This window comes from Mesoplodon mirus (genome assembly GCF_964341445.2).
Source record: "Mesoplodon mirus genome assembly, chromosome: 4".
Lineage (NCBI taxonomy): Eukaryota > Metazoa > Chordata > Mammalia > Artiodactyla > Ziphiidae > Mesoplodon > Mesoplodon mirus.
In genome coordinates, this window is record NC_138979.1 from 145,810,940 (window position 1) to 145,827,955 (window position 17,016).

Sequence of the window (17,016 nt, forward strand, 5' to 3'; positions counted from 1 at the left end):
ATTAATGAGTAGCAAGTGATCACAGCTTTCAATTGTTAATACTTTCATCCAGTTACAAAAATTAATATATACTGAATGCTTACCAGTTTGGAGGTACTAAAAACAATGGTAAGTAAGTCCCTGCCTTCTGGACTAGATTTTCTGCAGGTATGTTTCAATATTAACTGAAATCCCACATTCCCATCTCTTATTCTGATTGTTAAAATGTAGGCCCAGTATCAGGTTTGTTCTTTTTAATGAGAAACTCCATTCTCAACATTCTTAATTTTCAACTTTTTACTTTTTAATAAGATATTGTACTTAGCATCTCTCAAACTTCGTCATTTATTTAACAAACACTTATTGATTGCTGGTTATATGTTAAGTTCTTGGCATGAATATTTATCAACATATTCCACTGGAGGAATTTTATGTCTCTTTTAGCCAATATATAAATGTTTTGAAGAGGATATTAAAAGTTAAGACTTCTAATAGGATTAGGCAGTATGAGCCACCAAATTCAAGCTCTACTTTTTCCAAAATTAACCTGAGTTCTCAAGGTCAGATAGGAAAGCCATGTCAAGTTTCTCTAGCCTGGCCATCTTGACTGAAAGCTAATTATTAAGAATCTTTGCTTTGGAACAATGTATTCAGCAAGTCCCAGGCATCTTCTCTAAAAAAGTCTGCCGTAGTTCAGTGTGGCTGTGATATTAAATTTGGCATCGTTAAACTCAATGCCACGGGTCTGGCTGCTTCAAGTTCCTCTGAGCAATGGAACATATAAAAGGTAGCCTAAATTCCTGTAATAACTAGGAACAAGCAAAATGCTTAGGGGGATCCCATTTATATTGTTTATGATGAGCTTAGAGAATTTTTAGTGGGCAACACTTTTCATACCTCTTCAGGTTTTACTTCTCTTGTTGTGAAGTCTTTAACACAGTCCAAAAAGCAGGTTTCTGTAAGTTTATTGTAGGTTCCAAGAAATTCCTTAAACTACAAACAAATCAGAAGGTTCTTTAATATTTGGTTTTTAAAACAAAGATGTTTTAAATACTGATGTATTTAGGCAAAATACCCTGTAATACTTGAAATCAAAGGTTCTTTTGCTACCTTAAATGGGTATAATATGATCTACAAAATATAGTCAGATTTTATAGTTGAATATTTATTATTTCCTGGATTATCTTTCAAATTATTTGAAAAATGAATATGCTTCATATCATTTAACATCCATCTGTGGAAATGAAATATAAATAGTTATTTTGTGAGATCACTGACTGACATGGTTATATCCAGTAGTGCCTTAATTTTTTGAAAAATTCTTTTCCTTAATTATAATACCTTACCTGTTTTATCTGATCAGATTCTGGTATTTGTGCAGCCATATTCATTTGGTACGTTTATTAGTCACCTGATTTAAAAGTAAAAAGTTTGTCAGTCTGTATACAAATGTCTTTAGGCTAGTTGAAGGTAATCAAAACAAGCATAGATTTTGAAATAGCATTGAAACAAGTCTACCTGAAACTACTGTTCATATTTTATAAATTTCTGATTATGTAATTATATGCCCCCCCAATCTCCCAGGTCATTAATAAGAACCTTACAGTTTAGAACTCAATTTTCTTAATGCTAGCTATGAGAACCAAAGGCCCTATCTAAATCTCCAGTTTTAAGACAGTTTGCTCTGTTACCTTGCAAAGCTACGTATTAAAGTCCCATGCGTAGTAGGGTTTTATGGGAAAGAGCTCTCTGGTGTCTTCCTATAAGTACTTAACTATCCCCCTGGTTCCTAATACAACTTAGATCTGTGCTACTAAAGATCCTTTTACTATCTCTATGTAAATGCAAAGGTTCTATTAATTAACAAACACCATCCACTTATTAATCAACAACACTCATGAAAGGGAGTTCTAAAAGACTCTAAGAGAAAGTTACAGGAGTTGTACATTCTACAGTTCAAAAAGGGTAATCACAGAGACTTACCAGAAACTTCTGAAAATATGACACTTCTGATCTAACTTGGGGGCAACAGAGAAGTGAAGATAAGGAAGTCAAAGAGTGTTTCTGAATTACTGGGATTTTCACATATCTTAAATGGAGGACCCAGGATCAGTTAATTATGATGTAAGAAGAATGTATCACGTTATTTACTTATTCTATCCTGGCTAGTTCTAAAACAGATGAAATCTCATAAACTGGATGTGTATGTCATTCTTACTAGCTCATCAATTATTTAAAGTGGCTGTGAAAAGCACGAAATTTTCATGAAGCTCACATGGAGATTAAGTAGGAAATTCAAGCTTAGGGCAGAGCGTATGCTACTATCATGAAAGAAAATTCTCATCTTGATTAACAAATACAATCAATGGTAATTCCACTCCAGCATTCCCAACCATGTGTAAAACTTTACCTCTTTTGCATTTATTCTTCCCTCCTCTTTTGTCCTTATCCTGTAAGTTCACAAGTATTACTGCCATTTTTAAAAAGTTATTTTTTCCACATGCAAGGGAAAGCACCAGTTCTTTTCTATTTGCTATCCTAGTCTCATTCCAAAATTCTGACTGTCTATACTTCAGGGAATCTCTGGTTTAGTAGTAACAGTTATAAACTATCTTTTCTATTAAAATTCTTCGATATCTGCTACAAACAATGCAGTAGAGGTTTCAGATTAGCCCAACATTCAGGCAGCTAGTGTGCCATAAACACCTAAAAAGTTACCAAGAATGCTCTTTATTCCTATTTTACTTCACAGCTTTATAAATAATATATATATTTTAACCACATAAACTACCTGAAAAATACCAGGAATTAACTGAAGGTCACAAGTTTTCAGGTATTGCTGTGACTATCATCATTGATATGTCCCAGGTAAGATACTTCCATTATAGTTACTCTTTGCTTACTTAAGTCATGAAACACTGATTCCACACCCTCCAACTATGGTACTGCATAGAAATACAAACCTAATTATTCCATTGTTTTCTAATATCAACTTCAAACTTATTTACAGTTTGAGATCTCAGCAGTTACTATTTTGCTAGATAGATATGGGTAGATATTCATTCAGTAAACATTTATTTAATGTACCAAGTACTGTGCTAGTTATGAAACCAGCCATGCTTCTGAGGTAAGATGCATCTTTATAGCTGCTATAAAATTTTATCATTAACCAGCCAAGAAACAGAGAATCCTGTAAGTATATCATACAGTGAGGTTTAGGATTTGTGCTTTTGGGAAGGTGGGGTAGATGTGCTTTTCCCTATTCTTCTCACTAAGTACAACTAAAACCCCTGGACATTACACATAAAACAAACATAAGACTAAAAAGTAGAGAGGAGGAAGTATATTAGCTAGGGCCCTTGGGACCCGAGAAACATCACAGCAGTGAATTCTCTCCCTTGTCTGGGGTCTCATATATCACAAATATGGAGCTGAAAAAGCTGGCAATCTGCAGATGCCAGTTGGGGTAGTCAAAAAGCCCCTCCGTACCCCCAGCCAAAAGTCTGCCTTCTCTAGCCAAAAGGCTAGGAAAGGGGAAGCCTATAAAACAGAAATCTTTTAAACAATAACTGCTGTACTCCAGGCCAACACAGAAAAAACTTTGGTTCTCATCCCCACCCACATCAGCATAAGCCAGATAGACTTCCACCCTCACTAGGTTGTAACGAGACACTCCAACTCCCACACCAGAGTAGTGTCAGAGAAGGGTGATTAGGGAGCAGGGACTTTAATTCTTGCTGGGCATTAATAAGGACCCCTCCCCCAAGTGTCAGTGGAAACTGCATGGGGAGCCTAGACTTCCACCTCCGTTGTCAGTGATGAAGTACCTTTCTCCCTCCCCTCTCGGGTGGTATCACAGGACGCCTCGTTGAGATTCAGGACCTACATACTGCCCCATGGTAATCAGGCCACATGCCCTCCTATGGTGTCAGTGGAGGCCACGTGGGGAGTAGTAATGAGGCACTCCAGTCCTCAGCCAGGGAGACACCAATGAAGGCCTAGTGGAGAGCCGTAACTCCTATGCTTAGCCAGCAGAAATGAGGAACATCACCCCCACCCCCTGACACACACATACACACACACACACCCCACCCACCCTCTCTAGTGACAGAGTGAGGAACTTGGACTTCTACCCTCACCTGGCAGTAATAAGGTGCCCCCCCCAACCATGAAGCAGTGTCAAAAGCAGTCAGCTAGAGGAGAAGGTTTAAACAAGATCTAGAGTCTCATAACACAAGATGCAAAATGTCTAGGTTACAAAAGAACAGAAACAAACAAAACTCATTCCAAGAACTAAGATCTTAAAAAAAAAAAAGATGTCAAACACTGATGAGAGATGTTAGAATTATCTGACAAAGATCTTAAAATAGCTATTATAAAAAATGCTTCAATGAATAATTAAGAATGTCTGAAACAAATTTAAAAAATATAAAAATCAGCAAAGAAATATAAGATATCAAGAACCAAATGGAAATTTTAAGAAGTGAAAAATAGAAAAAACCAAAAGAAGCTAAACAGACAGAATCAACAGCAGATCGGAGGGGATAGAAAAAGGAATCTGTGAAGGAAGGAGGAAGATAGAATTATCCAATATGAATAATAGAAAAATAGAATTAAAAAAATGACAGGGTACCAGGAATCTGTGTGACTGTGACAAAAGAACTGACATTTGTTTTATTAGAGTCCTGGAAGAAGAGAAAGACGGCAGGGCTGTTAAAGTACTAAAGTAATGGCTGAAAACTTCCCAAATGTGGCAAAAGAAGAGAAGCTTACACATTCAAGAACTGAATTGCATTCCAAAAAGCATAAACACAAAGAAATCCACATCAAGATACATCATAGTCAAACATTTAAAAACTAAAGACAAAAAAATTTGAAAGCTGCAAGAGAAAAGCGACATCTTCTATAGGGGAAAAACAATTAGGATGATAGCAGATTTCTCATCAGTCAACCCAGAAACCTGTATCTAGCAAAAATATCCTTCAGGAATGAAGGTGAAATTAAGACATTCTCAAATGAAGGAAAACTAAGAATTTGGTGCCAGCAGACCTGCCTGAAAAGGATTAAAGTTCTGAGCAGAAAGAAAATGATAAAAGGAGACTTGGAACATCAAGGAGGAACAACATAGTAATAAAAATAGGAATAGGTACAGTACCCTTTCCTTTTCTTCTTGAGTTTCCTAAATTATATTTGACAGTTGAAGCAAAAATTATAAAACTGTCTAACATGGTTCTAAATGTATATTTTATTTTTTTTATTCTTAATTAGTTTTAATAAATCTGAATGCTTCTTATCATCTACTCTTTTTTTTTACAACTTTATTGGAGTGTAATTGCTTCACAATGGTGTATTAGTTTCTGCTTTATAACGAAGTGAATCAGTTATACATATACATCTGTTCCCATATCCCTTCCCTCTTGCGTCTCCCTCCCTCCCTAAATGTATATTTTAAATGGAGAAGGTAAAGGGAGGTAAGGCTTTCTCACTTCACTGAAACTGGTAATATGCTGACACCATTAGACTGTGATAAGCTTTGTATATGTCATGTAATACCTAGAGCAACCACTAAAAAAGAACATAAGGAGATACACTCAAAAACATTATAGATTAATCAAAATAAATTACAAAAAATATTCAAATAATCCACAGGAAGGCAAGAAAAGAGAAACAAAACCAGAACAAACAAAATAAAAAATAAAATAGCACATTTAAGCCTTAATAAGCAATTACATTAAATGTAAGTGGTCTAAAGAATCAATTAAAAGACAGATTGGGGGCTTCCCTGGTGGCGCAGTGGTTGAGAGTCCGCCTGCCGGTGCAGGGGACGTGGGTTCGTGCCCTGGTCCCGGAAGATCCCACATGCCACGGAGTGGCTGGACCCGTGAGCCATGGCCGCTGAGCCTGCACGTCCGGAGCCTGTGCTCCACAACGGGAGAGGCCACAACAGTGAGAGGCCCGTGTACCGCAAAAAAAAAAAAGACAGATTGGCAGAGTGCATTAAAGAAATGACCAAGTATATGTTGTCTATAAGAAACTAACTTCAAATACAGGGGCTTCCCTGGTGGCGCAGTGGTTGAGAGTCTGCCTGCTAATGCAGGGGACACGGGTTCGAGCCCTGGTCTGGGAGGATCCCACATGCCGCAGAGCAACTAGGCCCGTGAGCCCTGGTCTGGGAGGATCCCACATGCCGCAGAGCAGCTGGGCCCGTGAGCCACGGCTACTGAGCCTGCGCGTCTGGAGCCTGTGCTCCGCGGCGGGAGAGGCCACGATCGTGAGAGGCCTGCGCACCGCAATGAAGAGTGGCCCCCACTTGCCGCAACTGGAGAAAGCCCTCGCACAGAAACGAAGAACCAAGACAGCAAAAATTAATTAATTAATTAAAAAAAAAATACAGTGATACAGACAGAGTGAATACAAAAGGATGGAAAATGATTTATCATGCAAGCATTAATACAAAGAAAATAGTGGATATATTAACATCAGGTTAAGTAGACTTCACAGCAAAGGAATTTACCAGAGACACAAAAGGACATTAAGGGTCAATCCACCAAGAAGACATAGTACTCCTAAATGTGTGTGCCCCAAGCAACAGAGCTGCAAAATATGTAGAGAGAACTGAAAGGAGAAAAAGACAAGTATAGTTGCAGACTTAAACATCCCTCTCCCAACAATTGATAGAACAACTCAACAGAAAATCCACAAGGATACAGAAAAACTCAACATCATTAACCAACAGGATACAATCTACATTTATAGAACATTTCACCCAATACCACAGAATACACATTTTTTATTAAGTGCCCATGGAACACATACCAAGATAAACCATATCTGGGACCACAAAGTAGCCTTAATAAATTTAAAAGAATTGAAATAATACAGAGTCTGTTCTTAGACCACAATGGAATCAAACTAGAAACCAGTAACAGATAACAGGAAAATCTCTGAACATCTGGAAAATAAATAATACTTCTAAATAATCCATGAATCAAAGAGGAAGTCTCAAGGAACTTTTTAAAAAAGTCACTGGACTGAATGAAACTGAAAATACAGCATATTAAAATTTGTGTGACACAGCTAAATCAAGTGCCAAGAGGAAAATTTTATAGTACTAAATGCATATATTAAAGAGGAAATGCCTCAAATCAACAATCTATTTTTTTTCTTTTTACCTCAAGAACCTAGAAAAAGAGCAAAATAAACCCACAAAGCATGTAGAAGGAAGAAAATAATAACAGAAATCAACCAAAATGAAAACAGAAAAGCAACAGACAAAAATCAGTGAAATAAAGAGCTGGTTCTTTGAAAAGACTATAACAGACAAACCTCTAGCAAGACTAACAAAGAAAAAAAGTCACATATTATCATTATCAGGAATAAAACAAGGTATAGTACCATAGACCCTGCAGATATCAAAAGGATAACAGAACTATGAACAACTCTATATACATAAATCTAACAACTTACTCATGAATTTACTATTATCCTGATATCAAACCAGACAAAGAAGATACATACAAGAAAACTACAGAAAAATATCTTCATAAAATAGACATAAAAATCCTTAACAAAGTAATAGCAAATACAATTCAGTAATATATAAAAAGAAATATACACCTCTAATAAGTAGGGTTTATTCTAGAGATGCAAGGCTAATTCAATATTTAAAAATCAATAAATGTGATCCACCATATTAATAGATAAGTCATGATCATATCAATTGATGCAGAAAAAGCATTTGACAAAGTCAGTACCCATTCATGTTAAAAACTGAAAATTAGGAAGAGAGGAGAACTTCTTCAACTTGGTAATGTACACCTACAAAAAAATCCTACACCCTGTACTACATAGTTAATGGTGAAAGACTGAATACTTTCCCCTAAGATAGTGAGCAAAGCCAGATGTCTGCCCTTACTACTCTTACTGAATATACTGCTGGAAGTTCTACCCAGTGCAGTAACTCAAGAGAAAGAAATAAGACATATAAATTGTAAAGGAAGAAAATAAAACTGTCCTTCTTTGAAGATGACATGATTGTGAACATAGAAAATCCCAAAGAATCTACAAAGAAACCCTAGAACAAGATAGTTCAGCAAGTCAGCAAGATCACAGTATACAAGATAAACAGGGCAAAAATCAATTGTAAAAACTGTAATTTTCAGTGTTACTGAAATTAAAAATACAATACCGTTTATAATCACTCAAAAAAAAAGATTTATGGGTAAATCTAACAAGGCATGTACAGGTAAATCTAACAAGGCATGCTGAAAACTACAAAATGCTGATAAAAGAAATCAAAGTCTTAAATAAATGGAAGGACACATTGTGTTCATGGATTGTAAAACTCAGCATAGTAATGATGTAAATTTTCCCAAAATTGATATACAGGCTTAATGCGATTCCTATCAAGGTCCCAGTAACATTTATTATAAATATAGACAAGATTATTTTTAAATTTATATGGAAAGCAAATGGACTTGAACAAATTCAAAAAAAGAATAATTAAGTGGGAGGAATCAGTCTACCTGATTTCAAGACTTATTACATAGCTACAGTAATCAATATTGTGTGATTTTGGTGGAAAAGCCGACACACAGATCCATGAAACAGGATAGAGAACCCAGAAGTAGTAACACAAATATGCCCAAGTGATTTTTGGTAAAGATGCGAAAGCAGTCAAGTGAAGACAGCCTTTTCAACAAGTGGTGCTCGTACCACTGTACATCCATAGGCAAAAAAGTTAACCTCAAAGTAAGTCTTTCACTTTCTACAAAAATTCTCTCAAAATGGATCTGGGACTTAAATATAGAATGTAAAGCCCATTAAAACGTTTAGAAAAATAGGAGAAAGTCTTCGGGCTTTAGGGCAAAGAATTCTTAGACTTCACATCAAAAGCAAACTACATATCTGATAAAGAACTAATAACTAGACAATATAAAGAAGTCTGCAAACTCTGTAGTAAAAACACAAATAATCCAATTAGAAAATGGGCAAAAGACACCTCACCAAAAAGATATAGATGGCGAATAGGCACATGAAAAGATACTCAACATCGTTAGCCACTAGGGAAACAAATTAAAACCACGATATATAGCATTACACACCTGTCAGAATGGTTGAATTAAAAAAGTACAGTGACAACACCAAATGCTGGTGAAAATGAGGAAAAACTGGATCACTCAGATATTCCCTAGTGGTAATGTGAAATCATACAGCAACTGTGGTAAACAGTTTGGCACTATGTTAAAAACCTAAATGCACAACTATCATATCACGCAGCAATTGCATTCCTGGGCATTTTTCACAGAAAAATGAAAACTTATGTTCACACAAAAACCTGTACATGAATGTTTATATACACTTTATTCATAATAGTCAAAAACTGGAAGCAATCCAGATGTTCTTCAACAGGTGAATGATTAAACAAACCAGTACACCCACACCATAGAATAGTACTCAGCAATAAAAAGGAATGAGGTACTGATACACACAACAGCCTGGATGAAACTCTAGAGGATTATGCTGAGTGAAAAGCCAATCCCACAAGGTTATATACTATATGATTCCATTTATATACCATTCTTGTAATGACAAAGTTACAGAAATGGGGAACTTAGTAGTGGTTGCCAGGGGTCGAGGAGCGGGTGGGAGAGGAGGAAAGTAGGTGTTACTATAAAAAGGCAACATGAGACTTTTGAAATGGAAATGTCCTGTACTTTGACTGTATCAACATCAATATCCTGGTTGTGATACTGTACTAGTTTTGTAAGATGTTACCATTGTGGAAAGCTGGGTAAATGACACAGGGAGCTCTATTTTTTCTTACAACTGCATGTGAATCTACAATAATCTCAAAAAATTTGAGGTTGCCCAGCTTTCTAATCCCTGCCAAAGAACAAGGTACAGTGTGCATTGTGGTAAATGTCAGTAAATGTTCAGAACTAGAGTTCTTTTGGCTTCCTACTCAGAAAACAGCCTGAAAAGATCCAAGAACTGGTAAGATAACTTTTGTGGTTAGGTGTTAAATGAAAACTTTGTTTTGTGGGAACTTAAAAAAAAAATACAAGAGCAATAAAACAAGAATTAAAGGAACCTGGTTTACCAGCAGGCCTCTAGCTCAAAGCACAAAAGGTTATCCAAAGACCTCTTCATGTTCGCTAATTATAATGCCAAAATCAGCTTCTTTTTCCTGTTCCTATCCTAGTATTTCTTCAGGTTAAAATTCATATATAATATGACTTTTTCAAGCAGAGGTCAGAGAGGCAGAAAGTATGAAATCTTTAAATGTTGTTTAACACTGCTGACTCTACGTCACTTCCCTCTTGGTATACAGCTCATAGTGACAAATGATGATTGTTATTGGGAAGTCTTTGAAGAGATATAGATGAGGAGCACCCCCAAATGTTGTTTATATGAATTTTCTTGATATTGTCTTTTTTTTTGCGGTATGTGGGCCTCTCACTGTTGTGGCCTCTCCCGTTGCGGACCACAGGCTCCGGACGTGCAGGCTTAATGGCCATGGCTCACGGGCCCAGCCACTCGCGGCATGTGAGATCTTCCCAGACTGGGGCACGAACCCGTGTCCCCTGCATCGGCAGGCGGACTCTCAACCACTGCACTACCAGGGAAGCCCGATATTGTCTTTTAATATACACTCCTTAACAGTATATCTCCTCCTTTAAATGAAATAAAGTTTATCATATTATAAGAGTAATATAACCTATTTCTTAAGAATTTGGAAAATAAAAAATATTTCTACTACTCAAAGACCACTGTGTTAACATTATGATTTCCCTTTCTCTAGAATCATTCAATTATATATTTTATTTTTTCAAATATCTTTCCAGACCCACAACTGAACTCAGGAGCTAACAGTCAGGGGACTTCCCTGGTGGTGCAGTGGTTAGGAATCCGCCTGCCAGTGCAGGGGACACGGGTTTGAGCCCTGGTCCGGGAAGATCCCACATGCTTTGAGCCTGCAAGCCACAACTACTGAAGCCCATGCGCCTAGAGCCTGTGCTCCGCAGCAAGAGAAGCCACTGCGATGAGAAGCCTGCACACAGAAAAGAAGACCCAGTGCAGCCAAAAATAAATAAATAAAAATAAATTTATTTTTTAAAAAAAGCTAACAGTCAGCAATTTTCTTAAGTCTGCCTAGATCTCCAAAGCTCTTCTCTGTAGTCACCAATATTAAGATTATGGTATACCTAACTGAAGGCAGTTGTTCCTAGAAAATACTGTAGATGGTTGAGTGAATAGATGATTTTCAAATTTACTTGCTAGTTTGTGTCTTCTGAGTCTTCCAGCATTCTATCTTGCAGTTATTTAATCATTAGTTATGTTGACTGACAAAGTCCAACAGCCATACAAACCACCTGATAGTGAGAAGTGGTAGAAGCAATGTGGCTGCCCTTTTATTTGGTCCTAATTACCAGATATTACAAGCAAATGTTTGTTACTGTAGAGGCAAATATTCAATCAGGGGATACCTTCTGGTTATATCCCTGAAACCTGAAGAGGGAGGGAAGGGATAGAGAGTTCTAGCATCTCTGGCTTGAGCCTTAGGAATGATTACAGCAATGCTAAGTAATTTTTGTGTCAAACAAAATATATCATAAAACCAGGGAACTTAAGAGAATTGTTAGTCATCAAGCTCAAACCTTTTCTGATGCATGAGTTTCTTTTCTGTTCTGGAAAAGTAGTTGTCCAGCCTTTGCTTGAATGTCTCCAGTGAGGCCTGCTTTCTCACCTGGAAAATGAGGGGATTACAGTATGACTGCTGAGGCCCCTTCAAGCTCTAAGTCTGTTTGATGAAATCTAAACTTCTGCTGGCTAAGTCATTTTTTGAAAAGCCTTTTCCTTTTCAATAAGTGAAATTAGTTTCCTCAATCTGTTCTGAGGTTACAGTTATTTAGCATATGTGTTATTATGTATTAAAAAATACTTAATATCCTATTTTGCCAGGTAATATGTATGTTCAGGTGAACACACAAGGATAAACAATTCCCAGAAATTTCTGAGTATAAAAAAATAATAATAAACTAATCAGGATGTGGTGGGAAGATACCCTTCATTTAGTCTTTAGAATCATATGCAGATTTCTGCCAGGTCTGGAGCCAAATTTCTAATTCTGTTCAAACTTAGTTTACAATAAGTGATTCTTCTGATGTCCTTGGCCACTATCACTATAACTGATCCTGGCCTCAGCATGGCTGGTACTGGTAATTGGTAATCTTGTGATTCAGGCAAGGATCATGAATGGATGATAAAACTTCTGGGTGATAGGTTGGGGAACAGGATATATGCATTGTATCAAAGCATCTCCACAGGTTACTTATCACAAAAAGAAAACTGTCCCTTTACATTGGGAAGATCTGCCAGTCACCACCTTAACCGGTGTGGTACCACCTATGTGCTATTCTTGCCAAAAATGTTTTATGTGATTGATTATGAGGGAATAATTAGGAACAGCCACAATTTGGGACTATGTGTAGAATGACTAGACTGGTCTTTTCTAAAAAAGTCTTAAAGGAAAGGGGTAGAAAGGGCTGTTCTATAATATGAGACTAAAGAATTAAGATAACTAAACAGTTGTGAACTTTGGAACTCAAAACCATTTTTGAGTTTTAAAAATAAAGACTTTTTGGGATAATTGGAGAAATCTGAATATGTTATCTTAGGTGTGATAGTCATATTGTGGCTATGTAATAGTATGTTCTTAAGGAGATACATGCTGAAGAAATAAGAGTTAAAGGTCATGATGTCTGCAACTTGTAAGTGGTTCAGCAAAAAAAACCCTGTATATCTCTCTATATATGTATATAGAGAGATATGAGAATGGGAAAGAGAAAGCAAATAAGTAAAAGTGTTAACAACAAAAAAGAAATGAAAGAACAATCTTGTGAGCCATGTTTTTTGTTCCCGGGCTATCTTTTCTTTATTTGATAGGTGAGATGTCTAAACTGATCTGAGCTAACTTGCTAGATTGACATAAAATAGGACTCTACCACATGTCCCTTTACTTTAGATCATTTGCAGCAGCTTTAGGAAATTGTGCCTGATTAACTGGCAACCCTAACTTAATCAGAGCAAAACATTCTTTTGAAAGATCACTGCATGCTCCTTTTGGGTTTAAAGGATGGCTTCAAGGCCTTAAAGGATGAGCCTATGAGCACTGGACTAGATGGGGGCAAGATTACTTGGGTTTTGATCCCAGCTCTGATTAAAGGGTTGTAAGATCCAAAACAAGTCACATTTTTAATGAGTTTCTACACCTAGGAGCACACCTTAGAGGGGAAAGGTCACTTTTTCTTTTACATCTAAGTTTCACCTAGAAAATAAGAGATAAATCATCTCAAAAGTCTCTTACAGCTCTGACACTGTCATTATATCTTTTAATTTACATAAATTATAAAACAAATTGTGAACAGATACTACCTAAAAGCCTGGTAATGAAGGAAATGTAACTGAAATACAGAAACTCATCAAGATTTAAAAGTTCTCTAAAGCTGAGCCCTTAAGGTCTCTTTTAATTCTAGGATTTCTTCTATCAAAGTAGACAGCTGAGATGTAAAAATAAATAAAAATTTGTTATTTAACGTTTACATCAGATTACATTTTTTGCTTTGATTAATCTTTTAGTAATGCGTAAAGGGAAACGTTTAAGTAATGCATCCTCGAAAATTAGCAAATCAGATAAGGTGTGTTGGCCCTGGTCTTCTGTCTAGAGAGAATTTTTCAGTTAAAGAAGGGTTCAGCTCAAGGTCACAGGGTGGATGCCTTACAGTCTAACTCACTGTCCCAAAACAAGACCCCGACTCCCCAAACTTGGGTTGAAGATGGCTCAGAGCCTCGTATTCGACCCTCGCCACAGTGATGACACTGTTCCGAGGCAGGTCCCAAACCCGATCTGGGGACGCGTTGCCCGGCTCCACAGCCCCCCATAGCCCCAGGTAACCGCGGCGGCCTCCTTCTGAGACCCTGCCACCTTTCCCGAGCATAGCTTGCAGTCCCCCCGCCTGGAAACCCGCGATTCTATGGACAGAGAAAAGAGACCATACTTAAGGAGAGACTCTCGCATCCGACACCAGTAGGAGGCTGCGGGGCTCCGCTGCCAGTCGAGTCTGGGGGCGGAGGATCTGGGTCAGGGCCGGCGCCGCAGCCTCTGGATGAACGAGGACACGTGGGAATGGCGATGTCAAATAGCTCTTATACCCTACTTCACCGATTCGTTATAACGCCGGAAACTCTAGAGGAAAAAGCCGATATCATAAACGAATTTTTACATCCCCTGAGAATTGATTTTTTTGATTGTCTGCTTAGACAAAGCTATTTCTTTCTCTTCAATATCAACACGAATCTGTCGAAACTTTTTGTAAAACTAATTTACTTAATTTCGCGTCCCTAACGGTCTTCAGGAGCTACCCTGTAAACAGTCCCTAATAAACAAGATTGGTATTATCATCTATGTTGGGAGCTCTTCAGGTCTTGGATGAAACTCCCGAGTTGTTATTCAATGTTTTAAGTCTTGTGGGGCAATGTACTGCCTTTAATAAAAAAAAAATTCTCACCCGTTTTAAGCCTTTTATGTTGGGAGTTTGTTTCCACCCGGAGAGGGATGGAAGAGCACCGGATAGCGTTTAGCTTTTTGGTTGGATATTTGGGACGATTTCATAGCGCGCATGCGTGTTGTGTCTGAAGGGCGGGTTTAAAGGGAAGTAGGTGTTGACCCGCGGCTAACTGAAGCTGTCGTCAGGTTAGATCCGTGACTCTGCTGTTGCCGAGGGTTCGGAAGACGCAGAGGGGTGAATTTAGGTGTTTGATGGTTGCTTCTGGAGGGGTGTGTAAGACTCTTTGGCTGAAGAAAGCTATTAAGCTTATGTGGGTGATTTTGAAAAAAATAGCATTTCGGTTTTACCTGCTTGACTCCCTCTTCTCAAATTTTAATTCCGCCTCCACATCTGGTTGGTTTTGCACTGCCATCTCTCCGGTTGGGGAGTGCTCTGTGTTATTGTTATTATTGCTTATGAGGCCATTCTCTTGTCATCCTCACTTTCAAATAATTGGCATGGTGCATTAATAGACTGAGTGGGATTAATGGGTAAATATGTTCTAGTCGTCTCTAATCCTAGATTAAATACCAAATTGAAATTTCTAGCTTTGTGCATAGTCTGTTTAGACGTTTTATTTAAAAGTTGATGACTGCATGTTTCAAAATCACTTGAAATTCACGTTTTCTTTATCATACTCCCACTTTATTTTTTCTCCCCTACCCCTGCCCCCCCGAAATCCTCAAAGCGGTGAAAACTTTGTTCTGAAGTTTTATGGACCCAGAAGAAAATTCTGTTCATAATTGTGGGACTAGTTTTGTTACCAGTAATATGAAAGGCTCTGAGTTTAGCCCGGAAAAGAAAAAAAAGGTTAAAATACCAGCGAGGAGACTTCGTGAGGTAGTTTCTCCAAATCAGGGAGATAATTTGCCTTTGCTGAAAGATGAGTTGTCCCGTGTTCCTCCAGCGTTGTCTGCAAATAAACGTCTTCCTGTTAGAACTGGGAAGAGCTTGAATGGAACGTTACGTGGTATGTGATTCCGAATAGTTTCAACCAGTTTTCACTTCTGTAAATCTTTAGTCTTTATTTTCATTTCGTTTTTTGTGTTTCAAAATTTAGAGGACTTTTAATGTTTAAATTCCTAAATATATGTCTAGTTTGTACAGGCGTTTGAAAAGTGACCCCTTTTCCTGGGAAAATGGACAGGCACTGACAGTCTACATCGAATAATACTGAATAGATAGAATGAATAAAACATTTCGTATTTTGTTTTTTCTTTGCGTGTTTTTGGCACACTATTCTTGTCCACATCTGTGATGGACACACTCAACTAGTGTAATGTGCTTACTTTTCACCAGTAGTGCTGGTTTTTTACTTTCTGTTTGGATAGTAGAAAAGCACAATTTCTGCCTTTTGATGGCTTCCATGTCCCAATTCACTTGTCTGGAGCTCCCTGAAAGTGAAGATAGCATACGCTTTACCCACTTCACTGGTAATCAAATTAATGAATATAAGCGCAAAAAACAAAAGAATAAATAAAGCAGCTTTTATAGTGCTGCTTTTGAGGGGTACAGCATAACATAGGCCTGCTGTTAAGTCAGGCTTTTATATCATGTGCATGTTTTATTCCTGGCAAATGATTGTACCCATAGTTTGTTCAAATCCAATAGTGTAATGATATATTTTATAACATTTTATACTTATCTCATTTGATTGTCAGCTCTGAGCCCTTATTTTCCAAAATATCAGATGTAAAAACCTTCATCAGGATATGTTTAAGTACATTTTAAGATTTTTGCACGAAGAGTGGCTTCCAATTTAATTAATTGCATTAATATGGAGTTTATAGTTCTTGAATTATGTTTGTACAGTTTCAAAAGGTAACATTCTGATTTAAAAATCACTAAAATTGATTCCTTTATTTTGTTAGGTTCATCAGACTTAACTTCTGCCAGAAATTATCAGCAGCCTCCATTAGAAAATCCCACTGTGTCAGAAAGTGTAAGCAAAAGAATTCTTAATTATGCTCATGTTAAAATTTTAAGTATTGGCAAATAATGCTTTTAAAAATTTTGTTTGATTAGCAACAGACCTTGTTTTTATTTAAATTTCATTTACCAAAGAAATGTTTTTACAAACTGTAAGGTAAAGGTAAAGCAGCCGTAACAACATAATAAAAAAAAAGTGAGGGGGCTTCCCTGGTGGCACAGTGGTTGCGAGTCCGCCTGCTGATGCAGGGGATGAGGGTTCGTGCCCCGCTCTGGGAGGATCCCACATGCCGCGGAGCAGCTGGGCCCGTGAGCCATGGCCGCTGAGCCTGCGCGTCCGGAGCCTGTGCTCCACAACGGGAGGGGCCACAGCAGTGAGAGGCCCGCGTACCGCAGGAAAAAAAAAAAAAAGTGAGGTGTGAATTATATATCATTCAAACTATTCTGAAGCCTTCTGTGTACTTTTTTTTTTTTTTTTTTTTTGCGGTACGCGGGCCTC

At 37.5% G+C, this 17,016-nt stretch overlaps 2 protein-coding genes across 13 annotated transcripts in view; one reads left to right on the forward strand and one right to left on the reverse strand.

Annotated features, from left to right (window-relative positions):
* The window catches only part of TIMM9 (translocase of inner mitochondrial membrane 9), a 15,116-nt gene extending 797 nt beyond the window's left edge, over positions 1–14,319 (reverse strand). The window contains exons 1-4 of the mRNA XM_082618651.1: positions 14,040–14,319; positions 11,640–11,728; positions 1,326–1,390; positions 877–972 (exon numbers count right to left, since the gene is read on the reverse strand). Of these exons, the coding sequence (XP_082474777.1) occupies positions 877–972; positions 1,326–1,370 (141 nt within the window). The 5' untranslated portion in view covers positions 1,371–1,390; positions 11,640–11,728; positions 14,040–14,319. The remainder of the gene's footprint in view (positions 1–876; positions 973–1,325; positions 1,391–11,639; positions 11,729–14,039) is intronic.
* Positions 14,320–14,701: 382 nt separating this feature from the next.
* Positions 14,702–17,016, forward strand: part of KIAA0586 — a 121,052-nt gene continuing 118,737 nt past the window's right edge. For 5 of the 12 annotated variants that reach the window (XM_082616755.1, XM_082616762.1, XM_082616753.1 and 2 more), the window contains exons 1-2: positions 14,723–15,558; positions 16,460–16,530. In XM_082616755.1, coding sequence (XP_082472881.1) covers positions 15,303–15,558; positions 16,460–16,530 — 327 coding nt within the window. In that variant the 5' untranslated portion in view covers positions 14,723–15,302. Of the gene's footprint in view, positions 15,559–16,459; positions 16,531–17,016 lie in introns of all 12 variants that reach the window. The other 7 variants (XM_082616757.1, XM_082616751.1, XM_082616756.1 and 4 more) reach the window with 7 other exon arrangements.